At 38.2% G+C, this 25,678-nt stretch overlaps 9 protein-coding genes and 1 pseudogene across 9 annotated transcripts; 6 read left to right on the top strand and 4 right to left on the bottom strand.

Moving 5' to 3' along the window:
* LOC109125552 (F-box protein At3g62430-like) lies at positions 710-3,731 on the top strand. The gene is made up of 3 exons (XM_019227339.1): positions 710-1,749; positions 3,008-3,148; positions 3,253-3,731. The coding sequence occupies exons 1-3, from the start codon at positions 862-864 to the stop codon at positions 3,553-3,555; spliced, it is 1,332 nt and encodes a 443-aa protein (XP_019082884.1). The 5' UTR covers positions 710-861; the 3' UTR covers positions 3,556-3,731.
* Positions 3,908-8,206, top strand: LOC104704132 (F-box protein At3g62430-like). Its single transcript, XM_019227302.1, has 9 exons — positions 3,908-4,434; positions 4,634-4,728; positions 4,845-5,021; positions 5,180-5,270; positions 5,537-5,637; positions 5,714-5,765; positions 6,320-7,307; positions 7,459-7,599; positions 7,684-8,206. The coding sequence occupies exons 7-9, from the start codon at positions 6,411-6,413 to the stop codon at positions 7,960-7,962; spliced, it is 1,317 nt and encodes a 438-aa protein (XP_019082847.1). The 5' UTR covers positions 3,908-4,434; positions 4,634-4,728; positions 4,845-5,021; positions 5,180-5,270; positions 5,537-5,637; positions 5,714-5,765; positions 6,320-6,410; the 3' UTR covers positions 7,963-8,206.
* LOC104699638 (putative F-box/LRR-repeat protein At5g15620) lies at positions 9,145-10,515 on the top strand. The gene is made up of 2 exons (XM_010414977.2): positions 9,145-9,920; positions 10,028-10,515. The coding sequence occupies exons 1-2, from the start codon at positions 9,702-9,704 to the stop codon at positions 10,358-10,360; spliced, it is 552 nt and encodes a 183-aa protein (XP_010413279.1). The 5' UTR covers positions 9,145-9,701; the 3' UTR covers positions 10,361-10,515.
* LOC104699640 (bZIP transcription factor 53-like) lies at positions 11,183-12,552 on the top strand. Its single transcript, XM_019227305.1, is given in 3 exon segments — positions 11,183-11,637; positions 11,818-11,916; positions 11,919-12,552. Coding segments are annotated over 2 exon segments (438 nt in total). The 5' UTR covers positions 11,183-11,637; positions 11,818-11,825; the 3' UTR covers positions 12,266-12,552.
* Positions 12,603-13,213, bottom strand: LOC104699639 (calvin cycle protein CP12-2, chloroplastic). The gene has a single exon (XM_010414978.2). It carries the CDS (start codon positions 13,140-13,142, stop codon positions 12,747-12,749), a length of 396 nt encoding a protein of 131 aa, XP_010413280.1. The 5' UTR covers positions 13,143-13,213; the 3' UTR covers positions 12,603-12,746.
* On the bottom strand, positions 13,524-13,967 carry LOC109125542 (probable cytochrome c oxidase subunit 5C-1). Its single transcript, XM_019227306.1, has one exon. It carries the CDS (start codon positions 13,954-13,956, stop codon positions 13,762-13,764), a length of 195 nt encoding a protein of 64 aa, XP_019082851.1. The 5' UTR covers positions 13,957-13,967; the 3' UTR covers positions 13,524-13,761.
* LOC104699641 (protein trichome birefringence-like 6) lies at positions 15,079-17,355 on the top strand. The gene is made up of 5 exons (XM_010414979.2): positions 15,079-15,905; positions 16,140-16,335; positions 16,422-16,612; positions 16,698-16,856; positions 16,942-17,355. Exons 1-5 carry the CDS (start codon positions 15,295-15,297, stop codon positions 17,249-17,251), a joined length of 1,467 nt encoding a protein of 488 aa, XP_010413281.1. The 5' UTR covers positions 15,079-15,294; the 3' UTR covers positions 17,252-17,355.
* On the top strand, positions 19,776-20,882 carry LOC104704133 (annotated as a pseudogene).
* On the bottom strand, positions 20,955-21,990 carry LOC104699642. The gene has a single exon (XM_010414980.2). It carries the CDS (start codon positions 21,888-21,890, stop codon positions 20,985-20,987), a length of 906 nt encoding a protein of 301 aa, XP_010413282.1. The 5' UTR covers positions 21,891-21,990; the 3' UTR covers positions 20,955-20,984.
* Positions 22,638-25,578, bottom strand: LOC104699643. Its single transcript, XM_010414981.2, has 8 exons — positions 25,236-25,578; positions 24,945-25,012; positions 24,514-24,580; positions 24,257-24,411; positions 23,983-24,053; positions 23,619-23,687; positions 23,372-23,472; positions 22,638-23,128 (listed from the first exon to the last, which is right to left on the bottom strand). Exons 1-8 carry the CDS (start codon positions 25,488-25,490, stop codon positions 22,829-22,831), a joined length of 1,086 nt encoding a protein of 361 aa, XP_010413283.1. The 5' UTR covers positions 25,491-25,578; the 3' UTR covers positions 22,638-22,828.

The following is a 25,678-nucleotide window of genomic DNA, read 5'->3' on the forward strand; positions in this document are numbered from 1 at the left end:
TGTTTTCAAGACTCCGCTCTAGTTCTTCGTCAAGGTCTCTTTGAAGATTCAGTTCTGCTTCAAGGTTCTCTCGGATTTAGTCGTCTTCTACCCCAATTTCTGCAAACTACGCTTCGGTGTTCTTGTTTCTGCATTAAATCGCTTAAGGTTTCATTCGAGATTGAGGTTTTCTTGGTAGTGAAAAGGGTTGGCGAAAAATATGGATAGGATCAGTAGTTTACCAGATGATCTTATTGTTACTCAACTAGTCTCCTTCCTCTCGGCAAAAGCGGCTGCGTGCTTGAAGTGTACCTCCAAGAAGTGGCGGAATCTGCTTACCGTCTTACCGAGTGCTGCTTTTGTTGGTTGCTACTCGTCTGAGCCACGTCTCAAAAAATTCGCTGATCAATTAGCATCGGCTCGACATGCCATTCACCGTTTGAGAAGATTCTCTCTAAAGTTGGGGTCTTTGGATTTTGCTCAGTATAGTACTGTCAACGATTGTTTACGAGATGCGTTCGAGTGTGGTGTCTTGGATCTTAATCTGGACGTCACCGTCGAAGGAGATTACTCACTTCCTTTNCTGGCGCAAAATGATTGGCTGGTAAACAATTGTATCCGAGCGTATATATTAAAAGAGAAAAATTGATAGAAGAAAAAATAAAAATTGAACCTTTTTGCTCTGTTTTCAAGACTCCGCTCTAGTTCTTCGTCAAGGTCTCTTTGAAGATTCAGTTCTGCTTCAAGGTTCTCTCGGATTTAGTCGTCTTCTACCCCAATTTCTGCAAACTACGCTTCGGTGTTCTTGTTTCTGCATTAAATCGCTTAAGGTTTCATTCGAGATTGAGGTTTTCTTGGTAGTGAAAAGGGTTGGCGAAAAATATGGATAGGATCAGTAGTTTACCAGATGATCTTATTGTTACTCAACTAGTCTCCTTCCTCTCGGCAAAAGCGGCTGCGTGCTTGAAGTGTACCTCCAAGAAGTGGCGGAATCTGCTTACCGTCTTACCGAGTGCTGCTTTTGTTGGTTGCTACTCGTCTGAGCCACGTCTCAAAAAATTCGCTGATCAATTAGCATCGGCTCGACATGCCATTCACCGTTTGAGAAGATTCTCTCTAAAGTTGGGGTCTTTGGATTTTGCTCAGTATAGTACTGTCAACGATTGTTTACGAGATGCGTTCGAGTGTGGTGTCTTGGATCTTAATCTGGACGTCACCGTCGAAGGAGATTACTCACTTCCTTTTGAGATCTTCACTTGCAAGAGCGTTGTGAAAATGAAGCTAGGGTCTGGCTTTGTTATTGACATTCTCCCTACTAATGCTTTGCTTCCTGCTCTGAAGACTCTCCTTCTTGATTCAGTTCGGTTTGATGATACTGGTGGTTGTGCGTTTACAAGGCTTCTTTCTGCTTGCCCTGTGCTTGAGGAGTTAGCCATAGATGGATTTAACTGTGAACGTTGGAATTGGTCTCACACTGTGTCTAGTCAGATCCTTAGGAGACTTACTATAAGGCGTGCATATTCAGAAGATGAAGATTATCATGAAGACTATGAGTTTGAGAGAATTAGTTTTGATACTCCCAGTCTTGCCTACTTAGAATACGATGATTATATTCATGACGAGTTTCCAGTTGTTAATCTCGACTCCCTTGTTGAAGCGACCCTCCATTTTAGTCTGATGACTGCTTGGGATGGAACCGATCCAACGAATCTGTTCAAGGGTTTGAAAAATGTTCAGATTCTGCGCTTAGACACTGTTGACACGATGCTGGCAAGTGTTCTCTACTGAATTTTACNGTTGTGAAAATGAAGCTAGGGTCTGGCTTTGTTATTGACATTCTCCCTACTAATGCTTTGCTTCCTGCTCTGAAGACTCTCCTTCTTGATTCAGTTCGGTTTGATGATACTGGTGGTTGTGCGTTTACAAGGCTTCTTTCTGCTTGCCCTGTGCTTGAGGAGTTAGCCATAGATGGATTTAACTGTGAACGTTGGAATTGGTCTCACACTGTGTCTAGTCAGATCCTTAGGAGACTTACTATAAGGCGTGCATATTCAGAAGATGAAGATTATCATGAAGACTATGAGTTTGAGAGAATTAGTTTTGATACTCCCAGTCTTGCCTACTTAGAATACGATGATTATATTCATGACGAGTTTCCAGTTGTTAATCTCGACTCCCTTGTTGAAGCGACCCTCCATTTTAGTCTGATGACTGCTTGGGATGGAACCGATCCAACGAATCTGTTCAAGGGTTTGAAAAATGTTCAGATTCTGCGCTTAGACACTGTTGACACGATGCTGGCAAGTGTTCTCTACTGAATTTTACCCTTACTCTTTGTGAATATGTTTCTGCAGCTTAACAAATAGTAAAGCTTAGGGAACCATTCATCATTATTTTGCTAGACACTGGAATGTTTACTAAAGTATTGCATTCTGATGACTGACTTGTTGTTGACTTTTTATATTANTGTGCGTTTACAAGGCTTCTTTCTGCTTGCCCTGTGCTTGAGGAGTTAGCCATAGATGGATTTAACTGTGAACGTTGGAATTGGTCTCACACTGTGTCTAGTCAGATCCTTAGGAGACTTACTATAAGGCGTGCATATTCAGAAGATGAAGATTATCATGAAGACTATGAGTTTGAGAGAATTAGTTTTGATACTCCCAGTCTTGCCTACTTAGAATACGATGATTATATTCATGACGAGTTTCCAGTTGTTAATCTCGACTCCCTTGTTGAAGCGACCCTCCATTTTAGTCTGATGACTGCTTGGGATGGAACCGATCCAACGAATCTGTTCAAGGGTTTGAAAAATGTTCAGATTCTGCGCTTAGACACTGTTGACACGATGCTGGCAAGTGTTCTCTACTGAATTTTACCCTTACTCTTTGTGAATATGTTTCTGCAGCTTAACAAATAGTAAAGCTTAGGGAACCATTCATCATTATTTTGCTAGACACTGGAATGTTTACTAAAGTATTGCATTCTGATGACTGACTTGTTGTTGACTTTTTATATTATGTTCCAGGTGTTCGAGGCCGGCATTGATACAGCCACAGTGTTTGAAAACATGTCTCATTTATATATGCCAACTGAACCAGGTATTTGCTGGCATGGTCTAAAAGTTTTTGTTACGAAATCTCCGAATCTGAAGACTCTGACCATTGAGGTATGACTGAAAGTCCCCAAAAAGTTCATTGAACAAACCTTATAATATATACTCCTATAGGTGGTAGTAGTACTCATAACAAAAAACAAAAAAAATCTTTTCAGGATTTGCACTATACTTATGATAGCTATCGGGATTCGAAAACAGTTTGCGAATGCTTAGAGGACTATTCTTTCCTTTTGACCTGCCCTGTTGAGATCCTAAAGATAAGCCACTTCAATGGATATATCGGAGAAATGGTGCAAGTAAAGCATGTCTTGGAGAAATTGCAGTGTCTAGTGCTGTTGGAAGTTCATGTCCAGGCAACAAGTGATGAAAAAAAGCTGCAGATTTTGGACGATCTCTTGATGCTTCCGAGAGCTTCATCCAAATGCAAAGTCGAGGTCAAGTTCGGTTATACATACTAGAGTCTCACAACATGAACTTGTAAAATCACAGACGTGGTTCCTGGTTTGTTGACATTAGAACTAGTGTTATTTGTTTTGCATCTTTCGTACATGATAGTTGTTCTGAATCGAACAGTTAGGTGTTTTTGACATCTCTGACTTAGTAGTTGTTTTGTGCCTAAAACACTCTTGAGTTTGTAAGAGACAAGCTGAACTATAGTTTCTCAGATATATTCCGGTCAAGGAGGATTTAACGTCCACAGGGATTTAGTTTTGATTGCTTGTTTTTAATTTTAAATGTCTCAAAATAAATGAACTTGCTGAGAAACAATGTTAATTAAATCGTTGTTATATGATCCTCCTCAATTTGAATCTCGTTCGGTATGTTTGAAATCCAGTACATATAAAACCAATTCAGACCAAGTTAACTGGAACGGTACTGTGAAGACCTGCAAAGGCTACTCAGAGATTCGTCCAAATGCAAATTCGAGATCGTTACCTAGAATTGCTTAAGTCTGTTCATAGATTCAGCAAAACTAGGTACAAACTTTGTTTGGCATTAGAACGTTTGTGTTTTCTTTTAGCAATCCAAAAATTAAATAAAAAATCCAGTATTATCATAGATCCGGTACTATACTGTATTTGGATTTTGTAGAAATGTTTAGACACACTTATGTGTAATCAATTTTGATTGGTGGAAATATTGTATTATCCTCGCTCTCTCTCTACTCTTTCTCACGAACGGCGAGTTTGGAAGCAAGCGGAGGAGAGAAGTTCCACCGGCGTGGGTGACAATTGGTGACTCTGGTTCAGCAAAACCGGTGACTCTGATTGAGCAAATCGGCGTTTAATGATAGCAATCGAAGAGTATATGGCTTCACCAAATCGGCGTTTCTCATGGTACGAATATCATTCACTTGCTACGAATTCGTGTTTATTATTTGGCTATAGAAATTAGGGTTTTATGATTTATAGAAATTAGGATGATGTAATTGACTCTTATGCCTAAAAATTAGTACTAGTTTGAAACGATTAGAAAGACACTGTGATTTGTGATTGTCCTTGTTTGTACTCTTATGCATGTTTTTTTTTTTCACAGGAGATTTCTCGCTATTTATTTTGGGTTTAGAGCTTGGGAAAACGTTTTGATGATGGTGAGATATATGTTCTGCTGCAAGAGACTGTAATGTAAGGGTATGTGATTTGTCTTTCTCAATTGTGTTTCATTCCTTCCTGTACTACTTTCTCGTTGATGGCTAACAACAGACTTTTCATGTTTTCATTGTACATTTTTTTTTTTGCAAACTAAGGAACGTGAATCTACTGCAGCCAAGCTTGTGGCCAATTTGATATCAACACAGACCAGGACTAACCAATGAATTCCAGATCTTGGTCTGTTTTGGGCTTTGAAGACACCAAACCAGTACTTGAAGCCATAAAGAACAAAGGCATAACAACCATTGGAGCTGCAGGGATGTGTTGGGGCGGTTCGTTTTCTCTCTATCTTCTTCACTTCTTTTTGAGGAATTTGTTCCCAATTTACCTGTGCTGTAGTAGTTACGTGGAGGAATTTGTGTCATTCTCTTTCGCTGGTACTATCTTATCTTAATGGATAAATTTTATCTATTGTGTTATTGATCTTCAGCACAAGTAGTGCGTGGAGCTGTCTATACTAGAGCTTATTCAAGCAGCTGTTTTCCTTCATCCTACATTTGTTACAGTTGATGATATCAAGGGTAAGTGACTTTGGTATACTTCAACATCTTCATTTTCTACGTTAGTTGTCATTTGCCTTGCCTCATTCTTTGTAAAATTTTGAGAGTCACCTATAAGTTTAATTTCGTAACTCGTATCACCAAGATTACAACATCCACTTACTTAAGCAGATGTTGATTGTTTTGTATACGAATCAGCAGGGCTCATGCTTCACAATTACAGACATAGAAACACTTTGATTGATCCGGTTGCTTTACTTTTCATAGTCTTTGGTTGGTTTCTGCAGGTGGGAAGGCTCCAATTGCTATATTGGGAGCTAAAATTGATCATTGGACCTCATCAGCACTCGTGAAGCAATTTGAAGAGACTTTAGCATCCAAACCCGAGGTAAACTGCTTCTGCACTGCAATTCAAACAGTTATATATATAACGCCTTTCATCCAACTTAAAACGGACTCTGTAGGTACCTAGCTAGTTACGTGAAGATACACCCGAAAGTGTCACACGACAGTCAGGTACAACATCGATGACATGCTTGATTGGTTTGTGACTTACCTCAAATTTAGTCATACACAAGTTTTTCCAAATTTAAATTTTTAGATCCTCAACTAGGTGTTCTACCATTGGAGTATATAAAAAAATAAAAAATATTTTTAGGTGTCTAACTTTTGAGATTTGCATTTTTTCAATTATAAATATAGTTGGATCTCATAAATGGGATCCAACCATTGGAGAAAATTATACCAAATAACTGCTTGAATAAAATAAAAAAAACGTACCAAATTATTAGAAACCTAAACCCAAATTAACCGGAGTTTGGACTGGTAGGCGATGATTACAACTGGCGCTAAATGATTGGCTTTTAATTATTGTATCGGAGCATAAAATAAAAGAGCAAAATTGATAAAAACATAAAAATTGAACCTTTGCTCTGCTTTCAAGAATCTAGTTCTTCGTCAAGTTCTCTTTGAAGATTCAGTTCTGCTTCAGAGTTCTCTCAGTTTTAGTCGTCTTCTATCCTAATTTCTGCAAACTACGGTTCGGTGTTCTTGTTTCTGCATAAACGCAGTTGCGATTATTTTTGGTTTCTGCATTGAATCGCTGAAGGTTCCATTAGAGATTGAGGTCTTCTTGGTAGTGAAAAGGGTTGGCGAAAAAGTATGGATAGGATTAGTAATTTACCAGATGATTTTATTGTTACTCACGTAGTCTCCTTACTCTCGGCAAAAGCGGCTGCGTGCTTGAAGTGTACCTCCAAGAAATGGCGGAATCTGCTTACCGTCTTACCGAGTGCTGTTCTTGTTGGTTTCTCCTCGTCTGTCGTTAGTACTAAGGCAAGTCTCAAAGATTTCGCTGATGAATTAGTATCGGCTCGACATGCCATTCACCGTTTGAGGAGATTCTCTCTAAAGCTACAGTCTTTGGATTTTGCTCAATATAGTACTGTCAACGATTGTTTACGAGATGCGTTCAAGTGTGGTGTCTTGGATCTTGAACTGGACGTCAACGTCCAAGGAGATTACTCACTACCTTCTGAGATCTTCACTTGCAAGAGCGTTGTGAAAATGAAACTAGGGTCTGGCTTTGTTATTGACTCTCTCCCGAAGAATGCTTTGCTTCCTGCTCTTAAGACTCTCCTTCTTGATTCAGTTCGGTTCAATGATACTGTTGGTTGTGCGTTTACAAGGCTTCTTTCTGCTTGCCCTGTGCTCGAGGAGTTAGTCATAGATGGATTCAACTGTGAACGTTGGAATTGGTCTCACATTGTCTGTAGTCAGACCCTTAGGAGACTTACTATTAGGCGTGCATATACAGTAGAAGAAGATTTTGAAGACTATGAGTTTAAGAGAATTAGTTTTGATATTCCCAGTCTTGCCTACTTAGAATACGATGATTATATTCATGACGAGTTTCCAGTTGTTAATCTCGACTCCCTTGTTGAAGCGACGCTCGATTTTAATCTGCTGACTTTTTGGAATAAAACCGATCCAACGAATCTGTTCAGTGGGTTAAAAAATGTTCAGATTCTGCGCTTAGACTGTGCTGACACGGTGCTGGCAAGTGTTCTCTACTGAATCTTTCCTTACTCTTTGTGAATATGTTTCTGCAGCTTAGGGAACCATTCATCATAATTTTGCTAAAGTTTTGTTGTGCCAAATTTTGCATTTTGATGACTGACTTGTTGACTTTTTTATTATTCTGTTCCAGCTGTTCGGGGTTGGCAGTGAAACAGCCACAGTGTTTGAAAACATGTCTCATTTATATATGCCAACTGAAACACATTTCTGCTGGGATGGTCTAAAACGTTTTGTTAAGAAATCTCCAAATCTGAGGACTCTCACCATTGGGGTATGACCGAAAGCCCCCAAAAAAGTTAGTTGAGCAAAGTAAAACTCCTCTATATAGGTACTCATCATAAAGTCTCTTTTTCAGGATTTGCACTATCGGGATTTAAAATCTGTCTGCAAATGCGTGGAGGGGTATTCTTTCCTTTTGAACTCCCCTATTGAGATCCTAAAGATAACCCGCTTCAATGGATCGATCGGAGAAATGGTGCAACTAAAGCATTTCTTGGAGAAATTGCAATGCCTGGTGCTGTTGAAAGTTCATGTCAAGGTAAGTAGTGACGAAGAAAAGCTGCAGATCTTGGCGGATCTCTTAATGCTTCCGAGAGCTTCATCCAAATGCAAAGTCGAGGTCAAGTTCGGTTAAACAAACTAGAGTTTGTTTGCCTCAACATGAACATTTAGATCTGATCAAAGGAACAGACGTGGTTCCTGGTTTGTTGACATGAGAGGTGTTATTTGTTTTGTATCTTTCGTGCATGATATTGTTCTGAATCGAACAGTTACATTTTTCTTGTCATCTCTTAACTTAGTAGTTGTTTTGTGCCTAAAACAGTCTTGAGTTTGTAACAGAGAGGCTAAGCTACAAAATGTCTCTATTGTTGCTTTGATTGTTTCTTTCTAAATGGCTCAAATCTCAAAATCAGATGAACTTAACGCATACGAGAGAAACCAACGTTAATTATATCCTCCTCAAGTTCGTGTAGACAAGTAGTGGATTAAGCTGGTCTGTTTTAGGGATTATCTAGTTTTCACTCAATGTTGATTATGAGAGTTTGGATCCTCGGGGTCTTGCATATAATAACGAGAGCATTAGTTTGGATACTCAATGTTAGAGACTAGGCGCTTATTTCTCCATTGGAAACTGTAGTTTAACGGGTCGCTAGGTTATGCTGATGACTAGGTGATCTTATTATGTTTCAGATGCTTTATGTCTTCGGTGAAGCAATCCCAGTTTTTGAAAACTTGTTTCATGCATCCGTTAGCCTTTCTAACAACTGTTGGTTTTCCCTGCCAGTTCTGCTCCACATCCAAAAACTCTCGTCATCGAGGTATTTACCGAAACCCCATAAGTTCATTGGATAAACAAAGTACTGAGAACGCTATAGGTCTCATAAATCTTGAATCTCAAATCCTTTGTTACAGGGCTCCTTGCACTATTCAACTTCTATTGATAGAGACGAATGGGGGTTAGTTTGCCAGTGTGTGTCGAAGTATTTTTTCCTATGGTCATGCCATGTGGAGGTCCTAAAGATAAACAGGTACAGAGGAACTATCGAAGAACTGGAGCAAATGAAGCATTTATTGGAGAAACTGTCATGTCTTAAGCTGGTGCAGATTCGTGCTCTGGTAAAGGTTGACAAAAAAATGGAAGTCATGGCGGATCTACTAATGCTTCCCAGAGCTTCGTCCAAGTGCAAAATCCAGGTCAAGTTTTCAGAAAAAAGGTAACTAAAGAGCACACTCTAATATTTTTCACTTTTGCTTGAGTATGTTGGAAATCGGAAACATGATGATTAATCCAGCTAGGGCTGATCATCAGGATGCAATATAAGTCTATGGTTAGTATGGAGAGAAGCAATCTTAAAAGATACAAACTTTTGCTGACATAAGAACAGGTTCTTAATCAAACAGCTTGATACTGTAGTTGTTTTGTCATCTCTAAAACTAGCTTCTGTTGTGTCGCTTCCTCCTTAAGCTTTTTAAAATCGTGTACATCTCACTGATGTATGTAGATTTGATGATAATCATCACGCCATCATTTAACACACCAAGAGAGCCTCAAATTACTGTATATGGTTGACTAAGTTATCGTATTCTAAAATTTGACTTTGGTTCGCGTGGTCGGTTTGATTGGTCATGCTTGAAAACCGGTCCAAAGCAAATCTTTTTTGTTTTGGAGTCAAATCCAGAGCAAATAAATCAATTTAGGATAATAAATCAATCTATATTAATAAGGCGTGCTGAGGAATTATGATGGTCGGTCCTCCTCGAGTACATTACATAGCAGGGCTAACTTAGCGAAAGGGACTAGGGTTCAGGGTTTCGAAGATTAGAATACAGTTTTTGTAGAAGACTAGTGTACTCTCTAGGGTTTGCGAAAGCATGGATAGGATCAGCATCCTAACAGACGAGATAATTTGCCACATCGGGTCCTTCTTGTCGGCGAAAGAGGCGGCGTTCACGGCACTTCTCTCGAAGAGGTGGAGGAGTCTGTTTGGAAGCCTGTTCCATTTATCAATCCCAGCTGAACGAAGCATCTGTTGGAACGGTTTGCAAGTTCTCCTAAAGAAATCTCCAAATCTTAAGGCTCTCACCATCAAGGTATATATGACCCGAAACCCGCAAAAACAGAATAACTTGACAGGACATTGTAAAAGGTATTCATAAAATCTTCAATCCCTAAACTTGCGTTTTTTTTTTTATAACAGGGAAGTGTGCACGATAAGGATGATGATCGTGTGGATGAGGAGGAATCTGTTTGCGAATGCTTGAAAGGGTATACTTTCCTATCGCCCTGCTATATTGAGGTCATAAAGATAAGAGAGTGTAAAGGAGATAGAGGAGAGATGGTGCAAATAAAGCACATGCTGGAAAAATTGCCGTGTCTTGAACTTTTGGAAATTCATCTTAAGCCAGGCAGAGATGAGACAAAGCTTCAGATTATGACGGATCTCCTAACGAGTACGAGAAGTTCGTCCAAGTCCAAATGCACAGTTAAGGTGGTGTCGTCCAAATACACTGTTAAGGTGGTGTTACAATGAACAAAATCTTAACATGAACTGGCATATCTGAATAGAGAAGAAACAAAGGTGCAATTGTACTTTGCTTCCCGTTTGTTGTTGACATATGACTGAATTGGTTTGGTTTTGTGTCTTTCCCATTTGACTGAGAGATTGATTGTTCTGAGTCGGACACAACGTGGCGTTTTTATTCATCTCCAACTGGTTATTGTCGTTTTTTTTTTCTTAAGTCAAATAAGTAGTAAGCAAAAGAAAGGCTAAGCCCATAAGGTCAGCTAAGCCTATTAAAAAAGCCCATGAGCTAACTTCCGAACTCCGTCTCTGTGTTGTACTTTTAAAATTGTGTCGGTAAGTAAAATGAAGTAATCATCATCATGACGTCATAATTTTTTTTGATTAATTAAAACAAAGAGAGCCGCATATTAAGAAGAAGCAACAAAAACAAACCATCTGGTAGGCTTTCGTTATAACTAATGGTCGTTATGTGTATTTTACGCATATGAATTGTGTGTTGTTAGACATTGCTTTCGTGAAGGAAATATTCAAAATAAAGAATACTGTATAATATACTCAATTATTAATTACTTACCATCTCAGGTACATACACATTTGATATTTTCTTCTAAAGGGGAGTAGGCGTATCTTGGTGGGAATATTCTATCCTTGAAGACTGAAGAGACGGAGAAACTTCCCATTAAACAAAACGTGCTTCCCTTATAAAAAATTCCAGGCTGGCGTCAGTCTCCGATTTCTGTATTAAAAAATATTAAAAAGAAGATTAACCAAAAGTTATTATCTTCCTTTTTAAAATTATTAAAAAATTAAACAATGGACAGCTCATCATTCATCATTCATCATTCATCATTCATCATTCATCATTCATCATCTTCTCCTTTAAAACGATAGCCTGGGACTACTTCATCGCCTTCTTTCGTTTGGCCTTTGAATCTCATATAGAGAGACTTTTTATTGCGTTTTATCATCTTCTCGATTCAGCTAAGTATTCGATTGATCTATTCTTTGTTTCTCAGATTAATTCATCTCCTCCTCTCTTTGATTCGTTTCCTTTCTTTGTTCTCTCCTCAGATCTAGATCTAGATCTAGGTTTTCTTTTTTTTTCGTCGGGGATATTGGCTGATCTAGGATTTGGTTTTGGGAATTTTCCAGAGAGAAAAAAAAACAAAAATAAAGGAATGAATATAGATTTTCTATGAACTACTCAATCCTGTTTCGTCGGATTCGAATTCTACACTCTTTCTCCGTCGTTTATCTCTACTACACCTACGTTTTCTCATGAAGTAATCGCTTTCTCCATCTTCTTTTCGTTTTTGATCCAAACTTTATTCTTTGATAGATTTAGAAATCGGGAATTTTCCAGTAAGAAGTATTTGGGGTTTTTTTTTTTATAGGAGAAGAAGAAAAATAATATTTTTATTTTATTGTTTTTTTTTTTTTTTTTAATTTTTAATTTTCAAAAGTCAACGAAATGGGGTCGTTGCAAAGGCAGACAAGTCCAGAATCCGATAATGATCCGAGGTACGCGTCGGTGACGGATGAGAGGAAGAGGAAGAGGATGATCTCAACAGAGAATCAGCTCGGAGGTCAAGGATGAGGAAACAGAAGCAGCTCGGTGATCTCATCAACGAAGTCACTGTTTTGAAGAACGACAACGCTAAAATCGCCGAGCAGGTTGACGAAGCTTCTAAGAAGTACGTTGATATGGAGTCTAAGAACAATGTCTTGAGAGCTCAGGCTTTGGAGTTGACGGACAGGTTGAGATCTTTGAACTCTGTCCTTGAGATGGTTGAAGAGATTAGTGGTCAGGCTTTGGACATTCCTGAGATTCCTGAATCTATGCAGAACCCTTGGCAGATGCCTTGTCCTATGCAACCCATCAGGTCTTCTGCTGATATGTTTGATTGCTGAGGATTGGCTCTAAAGTTAGCATTGAGATCGAGTCTTTGGTCTTCTTGTTGGTTTTTTCTTGTGATGGTTTTGAGTTTTGTAACAATTAGTGTGTGTCAATTGGTGAATGAGTCTTGTGTTGTGGATCCCTCAGCACAATTAAGTACTTTATGTCTCTTGTTTCTTCTGCAGTTTCAATTTCTCCGGTCTTTGTTTGGTTTTGTAGCCATAGTCCTCTAGTCATGTGTCGTCTTGTCATGTAATTGGTGGCTAATGTGTTTCTTATTGAATTCAAGCTTTACTTATTATTGGTCTCTGCGCATATGTAACACCAAATCACAATGTTTCTTGCCCTTCGTATTGAGATTTTGTCCTTTGTATTCGTATGTGGGAACACCAAATTACAATGTTTTTAGAGCTAAATTAAGTCTCAAAGACAACATTCATATTACATTACATCATTTTGTAATAAAAGGAATCCTGAACATGATCTGGATTACCTTTAGGTGTCATAAGTACGGCACTCATTGGTCTCAGGATTCTCTTTGCAGTATTCCTCCAAAGGGTCTGAACCATCAGCTTTCTTCTTGTCTCTAGCATGGCTAGCTGCAGCGCTAAGCTCTTCAACCTCGTCCCAAGCAGCTACACACTCTCCGCTCACTGGATCGTCTGCACAAGTATCCTGGGCATCCTTAATGCTTTTCTCCACTACATCCGATATTCCTTTTTCGGGTGCTGCTTTAACCGGCCTAAATCTGACCATCCGGCTCGTTGTTCTTGACCCAAGATTCCACGGATTGTTCAAACGGACCGGACCTGCGAGATGAACCGGTCGATTCTCGCTGGTGACGACGACACGTTGAGTTGCAATGTTAAGACTAGTAGCTATAGTTGCCATGTTTTGGATGGAGAAGTTACACACGGCCTTTGAATATTTTTCTTTGATAAAAGAAGATATTGCAGAAAAATGGGAGGGAACAAGATATATGAAGTGTGCGTGGATTTAATTCTGTGAACCCTATTTCTTATCTTTCGTTAACCAACAACAAAGCTCCACGTATTTGAATACCTCTTCTGATATTTATTTTCGATCGTACTATGAAATCATTTTTCTCGATAAACAATCTTTTTATGTAGCCGTAAGACGTTGAAACTTTGCAGCCATCCAAGCCGTTTTCTAAGAACACTGGTGCTCGCTAGATATTTTATACTTATAAAAAAATGACTTCCTATGATCGGATCGATTGACAATGTAAAAAGAAACATAAAAAGGTGGGAAAATACTCATCCCTTAAAGGAAAAGTCAAGAAAAAGGTCTGAAGTTTTTAACCATGTTTCTCCGAAAAAACAATACTGTATGTTAACAAATCTCCAATCCGATCACAGATTTGTTTATTTCCTTAAAGCAACCATATTCTCAGGTCACTCATCTGAGATATCTCAAGTGAAACCATGAAAAACAACAGAAAAATCGAGCCAACAACAATAAGAGTGAGAGCGAGTAGAGGCAGTCCCCTTCACTCTTCAGCAGCGACAACACTGATCTCACCTCTCTCAAGCAAATCATAGAAAGATCTGGTTTTCCTCTGCTCATTCCAATGGTGCATCTTCCAGAGACCACCAGCAGCTAAACCAAGTGCCAAACCAATAACTAGTTCCTTGACAACACTCGGGCCTTTCAGTGTGGCATGCGCAACCTTGTGTCCTGCCATTTATTCTCAACCTACCACAAGTATTATAAAGCATAGAGTCAATGTTAACATAACTGACAACTTCACTATGGTAGCTAAAGCTGGAAACTGTATTGAAGAAACCCAATAAACATCCATCTATATACACACACACACACACACACACTTTATTATGGATCAGTTACGTTCTTCTTCTAGTATGCATAAAACCTAAAGCTGGAAACTTTCTTGAAGAAACCCAATAACATCCATCTATGTACACACACTCTCTCTTATGGATCAGTTACGTTATCTTAGTATGCATTTGGAGTCTATATATAAACATACAAATGTAAAATTTCGATCAATTAACCATCTAATCTTTTCTCTATTCATGACCAAAAGGCAAAATGGTACAAGAACCCTAATCTACAAAATCCAGATACTGAAACACGAAATGAAAATTGGCAAAACTATCCCAAAGTAAATGATTATTTTTTTCAAAGAATTACAACTATAAATCCAGATACGAAACCAAATCCAAAATCGTACCAAGTTAAAAATTTCCGATCCTAATCACACGGATCCCAACTATAAAGAAGAGACATCGATCCGAATCTGATGAAAAACAAAAATCAATCGTAACGACAAAATCCGCTACCTATCTAAAACGAAAATTAGAAGGAAACAAGAGATGTATATATCTATATCAGCAAGGGAAGAAATATGGACTATACCAGAGTCAGATTCTTCTTCGTAGACGAACGAGAGAGAGAGAAGCACGACGGGAATGGTGATGACTGAAGTAACCAGAGTCAGAGTTTTTCTCTATAATAAACGAACTCCATTCGTGTCTTATTGGGCCTACATATAGGCTTCAGAAAAGCGAAACTTATGGGCCACTACATTCGTGACTTATTGGGTCTCTTGTATTAGATATAATAAGGGGGGTATTTTTGGAAATTAAGAAAGATAACCCTTAAAAAACTCCAGCGATTAGTGAGTGTCACTGTCACCCATGACGTTAAATTCCAAATCCAATCTGTCAAAAACTAGATTAACAACAACAACTACTAATTCCTGACTTAATCCCAAAATTAATAAATCATTATCTTTCCCTCTTTTCCGTTTATGTCTTTAATAATTGTAATCTCATGAGCTCACACGAGTTTGTAAGAACGTCATTATCGTTCATTTACCGAATCTTTTCTTCTATACTCCACGAACTCAACCACCATTGTCGACTCCAATTTCTCTATCCTTTTCTCTCTAATTATGGCATTTCGAATTCAAAATTCTCTGATTATAGAGATAATTAATTAGACGCCTGTTTCCTTCACCAACTTGTTAGAGTTACAGAGACAACAAAAAGAGAAAGAGATGGAGAGACAGAGGAGTTTCTCTGTGAAGTCCACAAGAGTCGTCTTAGCATTCATCATCACAACAATCTCTTCCGCCATTGTTTTCTTCACTTTCTTCTCCGCTTCCCTAATCAAATCCAACTCTCCTGATCTTTACTCAACCACTGACTCTAACTTTCATATCTCCGATTTAAGCCCTAAATCATCCCTTTCCGTGTCTGACAACCTCAATTCTTCAGTTTCCCCTCAAGCCAGCCCGATTCTGACCTCTACCCATTTCAACTCTCCCGAAAACACTTCGAAAGTTTCCGTCTTTGAGCAAAAGATTCGCGGCGAGGGTTTGGTTGTTAAGGAAGAAGAAGAAGACAAGGTGATTATTGCTAACTTAACTTCGATTAAAGTGATTGAACTACCGAGCAACATCGGTGAAGAAGAGAAAACGAAGAAGAGAAGCATTGAAGAGTGTGATGTTACGAAAGGGAAGTGGGTTTACGATAGTGACTACTATCCATTGTACACGAACGCGTCTTGTCCTTTTATCGATGAAGGGTTTGGTTGTCAAACTAATGGTAGATTGGATCTTAACTACATGAATTGGAGATGGGATCCTCAAGATTGTGATGCTCCCAGGTTTTTTACTTTCTATTTTTCTTCTTTTCCTCTTTGATTTGGCCTTTCAACATCTTTCTATCTATCTACCTAGTGGGATTGTAATGATTGGCGTGATAGTGACTGATTATGATAATTGGGTTTCATAGTTCCCACTGAGCAGTTAATGGTTTTTGAGATAGTTATAACGCTTTTATATCATTTCATGGTCCTGATTTGGAAATTGTGGGCTATTTTTGGTATGTGTGAGTGTAGTAGGTTCAACGCTACAAAAATGCTGGAAATGATTAGAGGGAAGAGGCTAGTGTTCGTTGGAGATTCAATTAATAGGAACCAGTGGGAATCTATGCTTTGTTTGTTGTTTCAAGCTGTTAAAGATCCCAAGAAAGTCTACGAAACGCACAACCGAAGGATCACCAAGGAGAAAGGGAATTATAGCTTCCGTTTCCTGGTAGTACATCTTAATGGACCATATAAGTGTATTTACTTACATTTGTGACTGTTACGTACTAATGTTATGCTGGTGTACTTGATTAGGATTATAAATGCACTGTGGAGTTCTATGTTACTCATTTCTTGGTTCGTGAAGGTAGAGCAAGAATAGGAAAGAAGCGAAAAGAAACTCTTAGGATTGATGCTATGGATCGAAGCTCTTCGAGATGGAAAGGTGCTAATATTCTAGTGTTCAATACAGCACATTGGTGGTCTCATTACAAAACCAAATCGGGGTCAGTATTTTTTTTTACCTTCATTAAAACATCACAAAGAAGAATGGGGAATCTAAGATCTTGATTGATTAGTTTGAGTTGGCAGGGTCAACTATTACCAAGAAGGAGACCAGATTCATCCGAAGCTTGATGTATCAACCGCTTTCAAGAAAGCTTTGCAGACTTGGTCATCATGGGTTGACAAAAACGTTGATCCAAAGAAAACTCGTGTTTTCTTTAGAAGCGCTGCACCTTCTCATTTCAGGTTTTGTTTTGTCCTGTCTCTCGTGTGGTTTTAAAGACTGATCATATTTCTCCGTTAGTTATCTCTGTATTCCCTCTTTGGACAGTGGAGGAGAATGGAACTCAGGAGGTCATTGCAGAGAAGCCAACATGCCGTTGAACCAAACCTTCAAACCGAGTTACTCGAGCAAAAACTCCATCGTTGAGGAAGTACTGAAGCAGATGAGGACACCAGTAACCCTCTTGAACGTTAGCGGTTTATCTCAGTACAGAATTGACGCCCACCCTTCTATTTACGGAACAAAACCCGAAAACCGGCGTTCAAAAGCTGTCCAAGATTGCAGTCATTGGTGTCTCCCTGGTGTTCCTGATACTTGGAACCACTTCCTTTATCTCCATTTGCTCCATAAACGTTAAAAATAAATACACATGTTTGTTTAATGTAGACTAGGGAGGGATGCTCAAACCGGTTTAACCAAAGCAATACCATATTGAAAAGAACAACAATATGAAAACCGAAATGAACATACAAACAGAGAAGCCTAAATTTTTCGTTTTTATTTCATGATTGATTTGGTTTGGTTCAATTACCGGAGTATTNAAAAAAAAAAAAAAAAAAAAAAAAAAAAAAAAAAAAAAAAAAAAAAAAAAAAAAAAAAAAAAAAAAAAGAGGAAAATTGTAAAATTATTCTCATCTATGTAGCTTGGTAATTGTTACCAAGCAAGATGATAACCGAAATTAGGGTTTACTGCCTAATTTCTGCCCTCTATCTCTATCTCTATCTCTATCTCTCTCTCTCGTTTCTTGTTCTCAAAGAAAGAAGGCCAAATTTTGTAATAGCGTGGCGTAAGTTGGCGTTGGCGATATGTCTTGGTACGGTAAGATTTATCTATATCTCGATGATTATTAAAAGCTTGAGTCAGTTTGATTCGGTTTTAGACTACTCGTCGTCGTAAGTATTTTTATGCGTCTTGTTAAATTTTTCTGTAAAACCTTGCAGCGAAGGAAACAGTAGTGTTTTGGGACATGGTGGATTGCCCGATCCCTGATGGTCTCGATGCTATTGATGTTAAGAGTAATATTTGATTGACCCTTAAAAACAATGGTTACTTTGGCCGAGTCTCAGCAATTGTAAAAAATTATTCTCATCTACTATATATAATGTATAGCTTGTTAGTTGTTACCAAGCAAAACGATAAACCTTCTATCTCATGTTGGAAGTTGATCCTTTGCTCAATAAGGAACAAGAGATATTGGAGGAAGAAGGTGCTGAGGTAAGCAGATGTAGAAGACAAAAGAAGAAGAAGAAGAAGGGTCACGACAAAGAAACGGAAGAAACAAAGGGCCAACGGCCAATTTTCCCACGAGAACTATGGTATCGAGCCAAATAGAGCCCGTTCTTTACCCTCGGTTTATATGTCCCGGAAACCAAAGTTCGAAACCAATATACCCCAAAACCAAAGTTCGAAATCTATTTCTCCCCTATTTTATTCTGTTGAGATTTTGTTTTAGGGTTCATCAATTTATGCTTTTCATTCAAAAATCTTATGATTTTGAGAATTTTTAGTGTTGGGTTTTTTTTTTTGTAGTTTGATTTAATTGAGCCACGATGTCTAAAGATGTCTTTGTGGTTTGATCTTTGAAGGAATTGATGTTCTCATAGATTGATAACTGGGAACGAAGAATAAGAGCTTTTTTTTTGTTGGAGCATTGGATCTGAGACTTCTCGACGGTGGAAAGGGAGGAATATATGACGACGACTGATGAAGGAAGAAACGATATGGTGAGGATTGAGACAACGTATCGGGAAGAAAGTGACAAATCTAGTTGAGGTGAAGTCATATAAAGAGGTTAGGGTTTAATCTTTATACTAGCTTGGCATTGGATTCTCTACGAAATTAAGTTGTTTCTTTCATTGATGTTTTACCGTTTGTTCAGGTCTTAGCTTCAAATTTCTGTTTCATTTTAGCTTAAATGGAACTATTATTTGAACTTTTGCTACAGTTTACTAGTACATCTTTGATTTAAAATTGATTCAGATCTTAAAGTTTATTCCAATTTATCTCAATTCAAGCTTTAATCTATTAGATCTTCTTCTTTATTCTCATTTTGTCCTCTGTTTTTTTTTCTTGGAGATCTGGACTGTTTCATATATGAAAATCAAGGTATGAGATGGGTTGTGGGGTTGAAGATGCCAACAACAAGACTGGGTGAGATAGTTTGAATGCAAAGAAAAAAAATAAAGATGGAGAAGAAAATAGAATGCGATGACGACTTAGTGGTTTTTTATTTCAATTTTAAGTTTTAATTTTTTTTGTTCGACATTGGGTAAATAATATTTAGCTTTATAAATTAAATTACAAATTTTATTATCTAAATTACTATAATTAATATTAATATTATTGATTACTATAATTAATATTATTGACTATTTTTAGCTTTATAAATTAAATTACAAATTTTATAATCTAAATTTTAAATTTTAAATTCAGATCTCTATATCTATGAATAATTGAATATACAGTAGCAGATAAAAATTGTTATTATATAGTGTTTAATTACAGACAAATAAACGCTATTGTAAACAACGATATGATAGCATAGCTTAAATGTCTGATCTACGATGACGGGCGCAGATACAGCGTTTGTCAAAACGTTGTGGTATCGTTAGATAGCGTTATTCCGATGCTATCAAAAGTCAATATTCTTGTAGTGGTGGTAAGAAAAATCTCTAGATAGTTAATAAAAATATTTACATTATATATACTTACTGCAGAGATACAAGGCATATATTAACAGTTGGATACAATGAAGAAAGACATAACTGATCCAAAAGCTAGCCAAGCTGTGCCAAATGATATAATAGAAGGAAAAATTCTCGAGCATATCCCAGCGAAATCCCTCTGTAGGTTCAAAACTGTGTCGAAACAATGGAAAGGCATGATCGAATCGAGCTATCTCGCCAAGAAACGTCTTGTCCGCTACCCAAGTCCGAAACTCCTTGTTATTGGGTCGGAGCTATGTAGTGGTCGCTGCTCAAGAAACATTTTCTTGGAGACCATTTCAAAAGATGGTCACGAAGACCACAGCAAAATCTTTCTTTGTTCTTATAAATTATCATCATCATATGGATATTATATCAACCAAATTGGTCAAATAACGGGTTACTGCGACGGTTTAGTCTGCATCTACCAATCTGAGAACATTTATATAATAAACCCCACGACGAGAAAACTCAGACTACTTTCTCGTGAGTTTTTGCGAAAGTGTACATGCCTACCAGGTACAAGACACTCTTTTATTTAATTAATAGATTTTTGTATGCTAAAATCAAATTCCTTTTGCATAATATAGACATGAACAAAAAAATATACTAAAATAATAAAAAAATCAAAATCTACAAAACATTGTTTTGTCTTTATTTTTAGGTAGGCTTGAATCACCAATTAGTGTGGGATTTGGGAGAGACATCGTTACAGGATCATACAAAATAGTTTTGATGTATATGACGACCATATCAATAACAACACTCTTGTCAAGACTGAAGTCTTTAACCTCAACGATGGCGAACGAAGATGCATCAGTTTCCCTATCCTTTACAATGAACTTAGCGGCGATAAAGCATCCGTCTTTGCAAATGGATCGCTTTATTGGCTGAATGTTTACTACCGAAAGATTGTGGCCTTGGATCTTCACACTGAAATGTTTTCGGAGGTGTTGCTGCCAAGTTGGTTCACCGCTCACTCATTTGGTGTGTACTTATGGAGTCTAAAAGATCGTTTATGTCTATCTGATGTGTTACAGTATCCGGATGTGGATGTATGGGGTTTGCAGCAAGAAGGTCCTAATGTGATGAAATGGGAAAAGATTCTTTCAGTTACTATTTTAAGTATGGATGATTTAGATGCAAACTTTTGGAAACTTGGTCTAGCTGCTTGTCATTTTAGGCCTAGAGGTCAAGGACCATCTAAAAACTTTTTAGAGAAAGTCCCCGCGGATAACTATAGCACTGCATTGTATATGGAGGACTTGGTTTCTTCGGTCTAGTTTCATGCTCAATGCTTTCATATGTTGGTTTTTGGGGTTTCTTCTTGTTAGAGTCTAAATGGCCATGTTTGATTTTCATATATATATATTGCCTTTTAAAATTTACACTTGATTATCTCCTTGGTTAATGTCATCATTGACACCAGATGGGGATATGCCACGTGGAATTTTTGCTTGCTCAAAAAGCAAGATCATTCCAATCCGAATACATCCTTTTAAGATCCTAACCACACCAATCGTCACAATCATATTATACAACCACCAGTTCACAAAATCAACTGTTCCTAAGTCAACCAGACTAGTATTCAAATCGACGACGTCGATGGATAACAATAACATTAAAGCTCTCTTTACCTCCGTTACGCCAACCAAAGCCTCTATCTCATCCCGAAGCTTCCACCACCACAAAGCACCGCAACTTGCTGCTAAAGCCACTCTCTCTACCACCGTCGTCTCTTCTTCTCTCCGGCCAAAACCGCTTTCCACCACCGTCTTCACGATCATTCGGTACCACTGAATCGTAGCCTCGTGGAGACCAAAGAAAAACAAGAGTCTCGTCAAGAAATTGTGATTATTACCGTTGACTACCCCGTTGACTCCTTTTGAGATCGTTACTCGAAAGCCTAATCCAACGGCGAATTGAAGAATCAAAAGGAAAACCCACGCGATGCTGACACGTGGATAATAGAAACTGATCGTACGGTTAGTATCTGCGGAAGGTCTTATTTTGGTGATCAAGCAGCTGTGGATTAGAGTATGAACGGTTACTATTGAAACAACGGCGTATAGTAGCGCATGGATTGTGTTGAGGAAGAAAGAGTCGGGGTTTTCACGCGGCGGCGATGGTAAGGAGAGGATGAAGGCGGCGGAGGAGAGACGGCTAAGGAGGAGAAAAGAGAGAGGGAAGAGAAGGCTGAGAAGAGTGGTGGTGATTAGCCGGAATTGCTCAATCACGAGCTCCTCCGCCTCTCTCCACCGCCTTTCGCCGCCAGTCATATTTGTAGACATGAGAGAAGTTAGTATAACTGTAAAAGGGACAAAGAGACAAAAAGCGGTTATATATATTTATGTTTGAAAGGGAAGATGAGGAAGAAGAGACTGTCACGTTAGGTTTTTTTATTTAATTAGACCCATACCCGTTAATATTGTTAATTAACTAAGTAGGGTTTTCTCATCTTTTGACGTTTCAACAAATACTATATTTTGTTTAACGAGCCAATGTTATGAAAAAGAAAGACACGTTTAATCTATATATACAAACAACTCAAAACTCAAACGTAAACAAATTATAAAGACGTTGAGTCGTGACCCGAAATATAGTAGAGAGTAGAGATAGTGTATGTCTATCCGATGTGCTACAGAATCCGAGTGTCGACGTATAGAGTTTGCAGCAAGAGAAGATCCTAGCGTGTGTGAAGCGTGCAAGGAAAATATTTTTTCAGTTAATATTTTAAGCACGAATTGTTTAGACGCATACTTTTGGAAGCTTGGTCTAGTTGCTTATTATTTTAGCTCTACAGGAAGATATTGATCACTGCAGCAGGTTTGTATCTTCTGTGGTATATAGTTTCATGGTCAATGCTCTAAACGAATATATAGGTTTTCTCTATTTATCTCACTCTTAAACGACCATGAATGCTTTACATGTGTCCCTTATCATGCACTCGCGAACGTCTTCAATCAAAGTTTTTATTTCTTTTTGGTCGACGAAATGTTAAAAGATAATTAACATATTTCTACTTTTTTGGCCACTGCTTTGATGATTATTTGGGCAAGACCAACTTTCAAATTTGTATGCATCATACGGTTGCAACAGCCACATAAACCAACAAATCAACCCATTTCAACTATAAGCCAAAGAACCGAACCTCTCTCTCAACGTGGAACCAAAACCAAATCAGCGCAATGTGTCCAAAGGGATTAATAACCGTGTAAACCTATTGTTCCTACAGATTGTTTTCCATGGGTGTGAATGGAACGTTCCTAGGGGTAAATAGCCTATATGCAATGAAACCCGAAACAACTAGAGAAATCAGGGAAAACACAATGGCTGCAATGCTGGTTCCATCGCTAGAGCCCTTGACAGCTGAAGCAGTGAGACCCGAAGAAGATCCCGAGGAGATATCTAGCGGTATCCAATCACAGTTGATCGTGTAGTGTCCTGATCCGTGCCACGGTTTGCTTTCCATTGGGTACCAGAATGCAACCGACATTTTCGCTGGTGAGCCAATCGTGAACTGAACATCCTGTAAATATCAATCTAGGACCTTAGCTTAATATGAAGATGTTCTTCATAAATAACTCTATTGACCACGTTCAGTTCTACGGGATAAGATTTTTTGTTCCTAAAGTGTTTTGACACATGTGGATTTGGTGTTAGATCAGTAACTACTGATTCACAGAGGTAAAAATGTCTGGAGATTATGCTGATTTTAAGAAAGGGACAATGGTAACCAAACGTCACTGATCTGAGTAGAAGATTTACTGACCTGTTGGAGACGGTCCATAGTCCTCAAGGGCCTTGAGAACTCAAAATAGTAAGTTCCTTTCTTGCCATCTGGTGTGTAAGGGCTGTCTTCCTCTACATAACCTGTTGATAACTTCAAAGATTAGTAACCAGAGGAGATGCCTATGGCTAAGATATGGTTATAATCACGGAGACTTAATTTCATCTCTTTTTCCAGTCAAAAGAATGATAGTATATCTCTGTTTTTGGAACATTTATGTAAGACTGACCTGATTGAGTAGTGAAGCTGTTGTGCCACCATGCTCCATGCCAGTCGTTCTGTGCGCTAGAATCATTTCCTGCCAAAAGAATATCCATGAGGATCACATATTTGTAATTTGCACACAGAGATCACTCTCGAGTAGCTAGCATCCAAATAGAAAAAAGTAATTTATATTTTAAGGAAGTCTTATACTTGAAGAAACACATTAGAGGGTACAAAATCTGAATTAAATACAGGAAGAGACATAAACAATTACTAAGCTTCCATGCATCAACAATTCCTAAGCAAAAGAAAAAAGGCAGTTTCTGTTCTTGGTTAGAATTGTTTCAAAAGGGATTTACTACTCCACTAATTTCTGATCCAAAAAGTACCTGAGGGTCCAAGACCATCAAGGTAACGACAATGTGGATTCCACGCATATATGTCAACTAAATGACCAAATCTGTTCATATGGAAAAAACACAGAGATATTCAATAAACATGATAAACAGAGGTATAGATAAGCCACTTGATTACCATATAAAGAGCTAAACTAAATTCATTAAATTGGTACAACACCATATCAAAGTAGGAGAGAGACAGAACAAACAGTTTATATGGTAATACAAATGGATTATATTGAAAGTATATTGCACTACAAATCACCTGTCACCTCCATTTCCTTCCCCGTTGTCTATTGGATTACCGCCGTAAAGCCGCCCTGGAATAGCATTTCCAATGGAGAAATGCATAATATCAACCTCGAAGCCTCTGCAAGCTTTGCTGGTACAAGAGTCTGTCCCTTCTTTACAACCACCCATCTTACGGAGCAGAAAGTTGTCATCAGTTGTTTCATATAAAAAGTTCATGGATGTTAAATGAAATATTTGAAAAAAATACACTTAACCGCCTAAGAAACTTACATTGTGATAAGTAGCTTGATCCCCAATTTGGAACATGAGAGCCACTGAAGGACACTTCTTGCTTTCACTGGATTTAAAGAAGCAAGCGGTTCACTACAATAGTGGTAGACTTCCAATTGAAGTTATGCATAAATCAAGGATCATTGCACTACCAATCTGAAGCCGTACACAAATGTAATTTGACACCTCTGTATCAAAGAAAGTAATAGACATGCCATAGCTAGACAACTAGTGACTAAATACTAAGATTCAAGAGACCCAGGTTCTTACCATATATTACTTTTTCGTCGCAGGACACATATCCTCATAGGTTAGACGCAGTGACATCTACTAAAACAGTTACTATAGATCTCAGATAATGTACAGTTCTGATCACCAGTTCATTTTAGAACTATGACTCGGATAACCAAACTATAAAAATACACACTTACACTTTATCATAAGCGTAATTTCCATCAATTTCCATTAGAAAGTAGATATCTCGACCATCATGTAGTGCCTACAAAGAGAGATCCACCAACCAAATTTTAACAACGAAATCGAACTCAAAAAAATCCCAGAAAATCCCGATTTATCAATCGAATCAAAAATGCCGCAATGAGTTCTGCATCAGTGATGGATCTTGGCAAATCAGAAATTTTCACCAAACCTTATACAATCTACAAGTAATGTCGCCAAAACCAGTAAGTTAAATGCAAATCCGATTCGAATCAACACATTACCTTGACCGTCATCTTCCCAGCGTCATACTCGTGATCGGCGTCTGGATCAAGTGCAGGCCTGAGCGAGAACTCGGAGCCGTCAATGTCCTTCCAGTCATCGTTGTGACCATCGAGAGTGATAATCCCCGGTCTGAAATCGGCTGTGACCTGAATATCCGAGTCCGATTCACAACTCCATTCGCCGGATTCTTGGTGCGACGAGACCTTCTCCGCCGCGAAGATCAAGAGCAACGCTACAACCACGAGCTGAAGCATTTTTTTGATTTTCCGACGATTTTTCTCACTTGGGGGTTGGGGGATTAGTTTCTTCTACAGTAGTTGACTGGCCAAATTACTTGACTCTTCAAACGGTAAGCAAATCTCGACAGCTGTAATTAAAAAACAAACTTACAATAGTTTAAAGGCCCATTAATAACATAATGGGCCTTTAAAAGCCTATTAAA

The sequence above is a fragment of the Camelina sativa genome, chromosome 7 (genome assembly GCF_000633955.1).
Source record: "Camelina sativa cultivar DH55 chromosome 7, Cs, whole genome shotgun sequence".
In the NCBI taxonomy this organism is placed as follows: domain Eukaryota; kingdom Viridiplantae; phylum Streptophyta; class Magnoliopsida; order Brassicales; family Brassicaceae; genus Camelina; species Camelina sativa.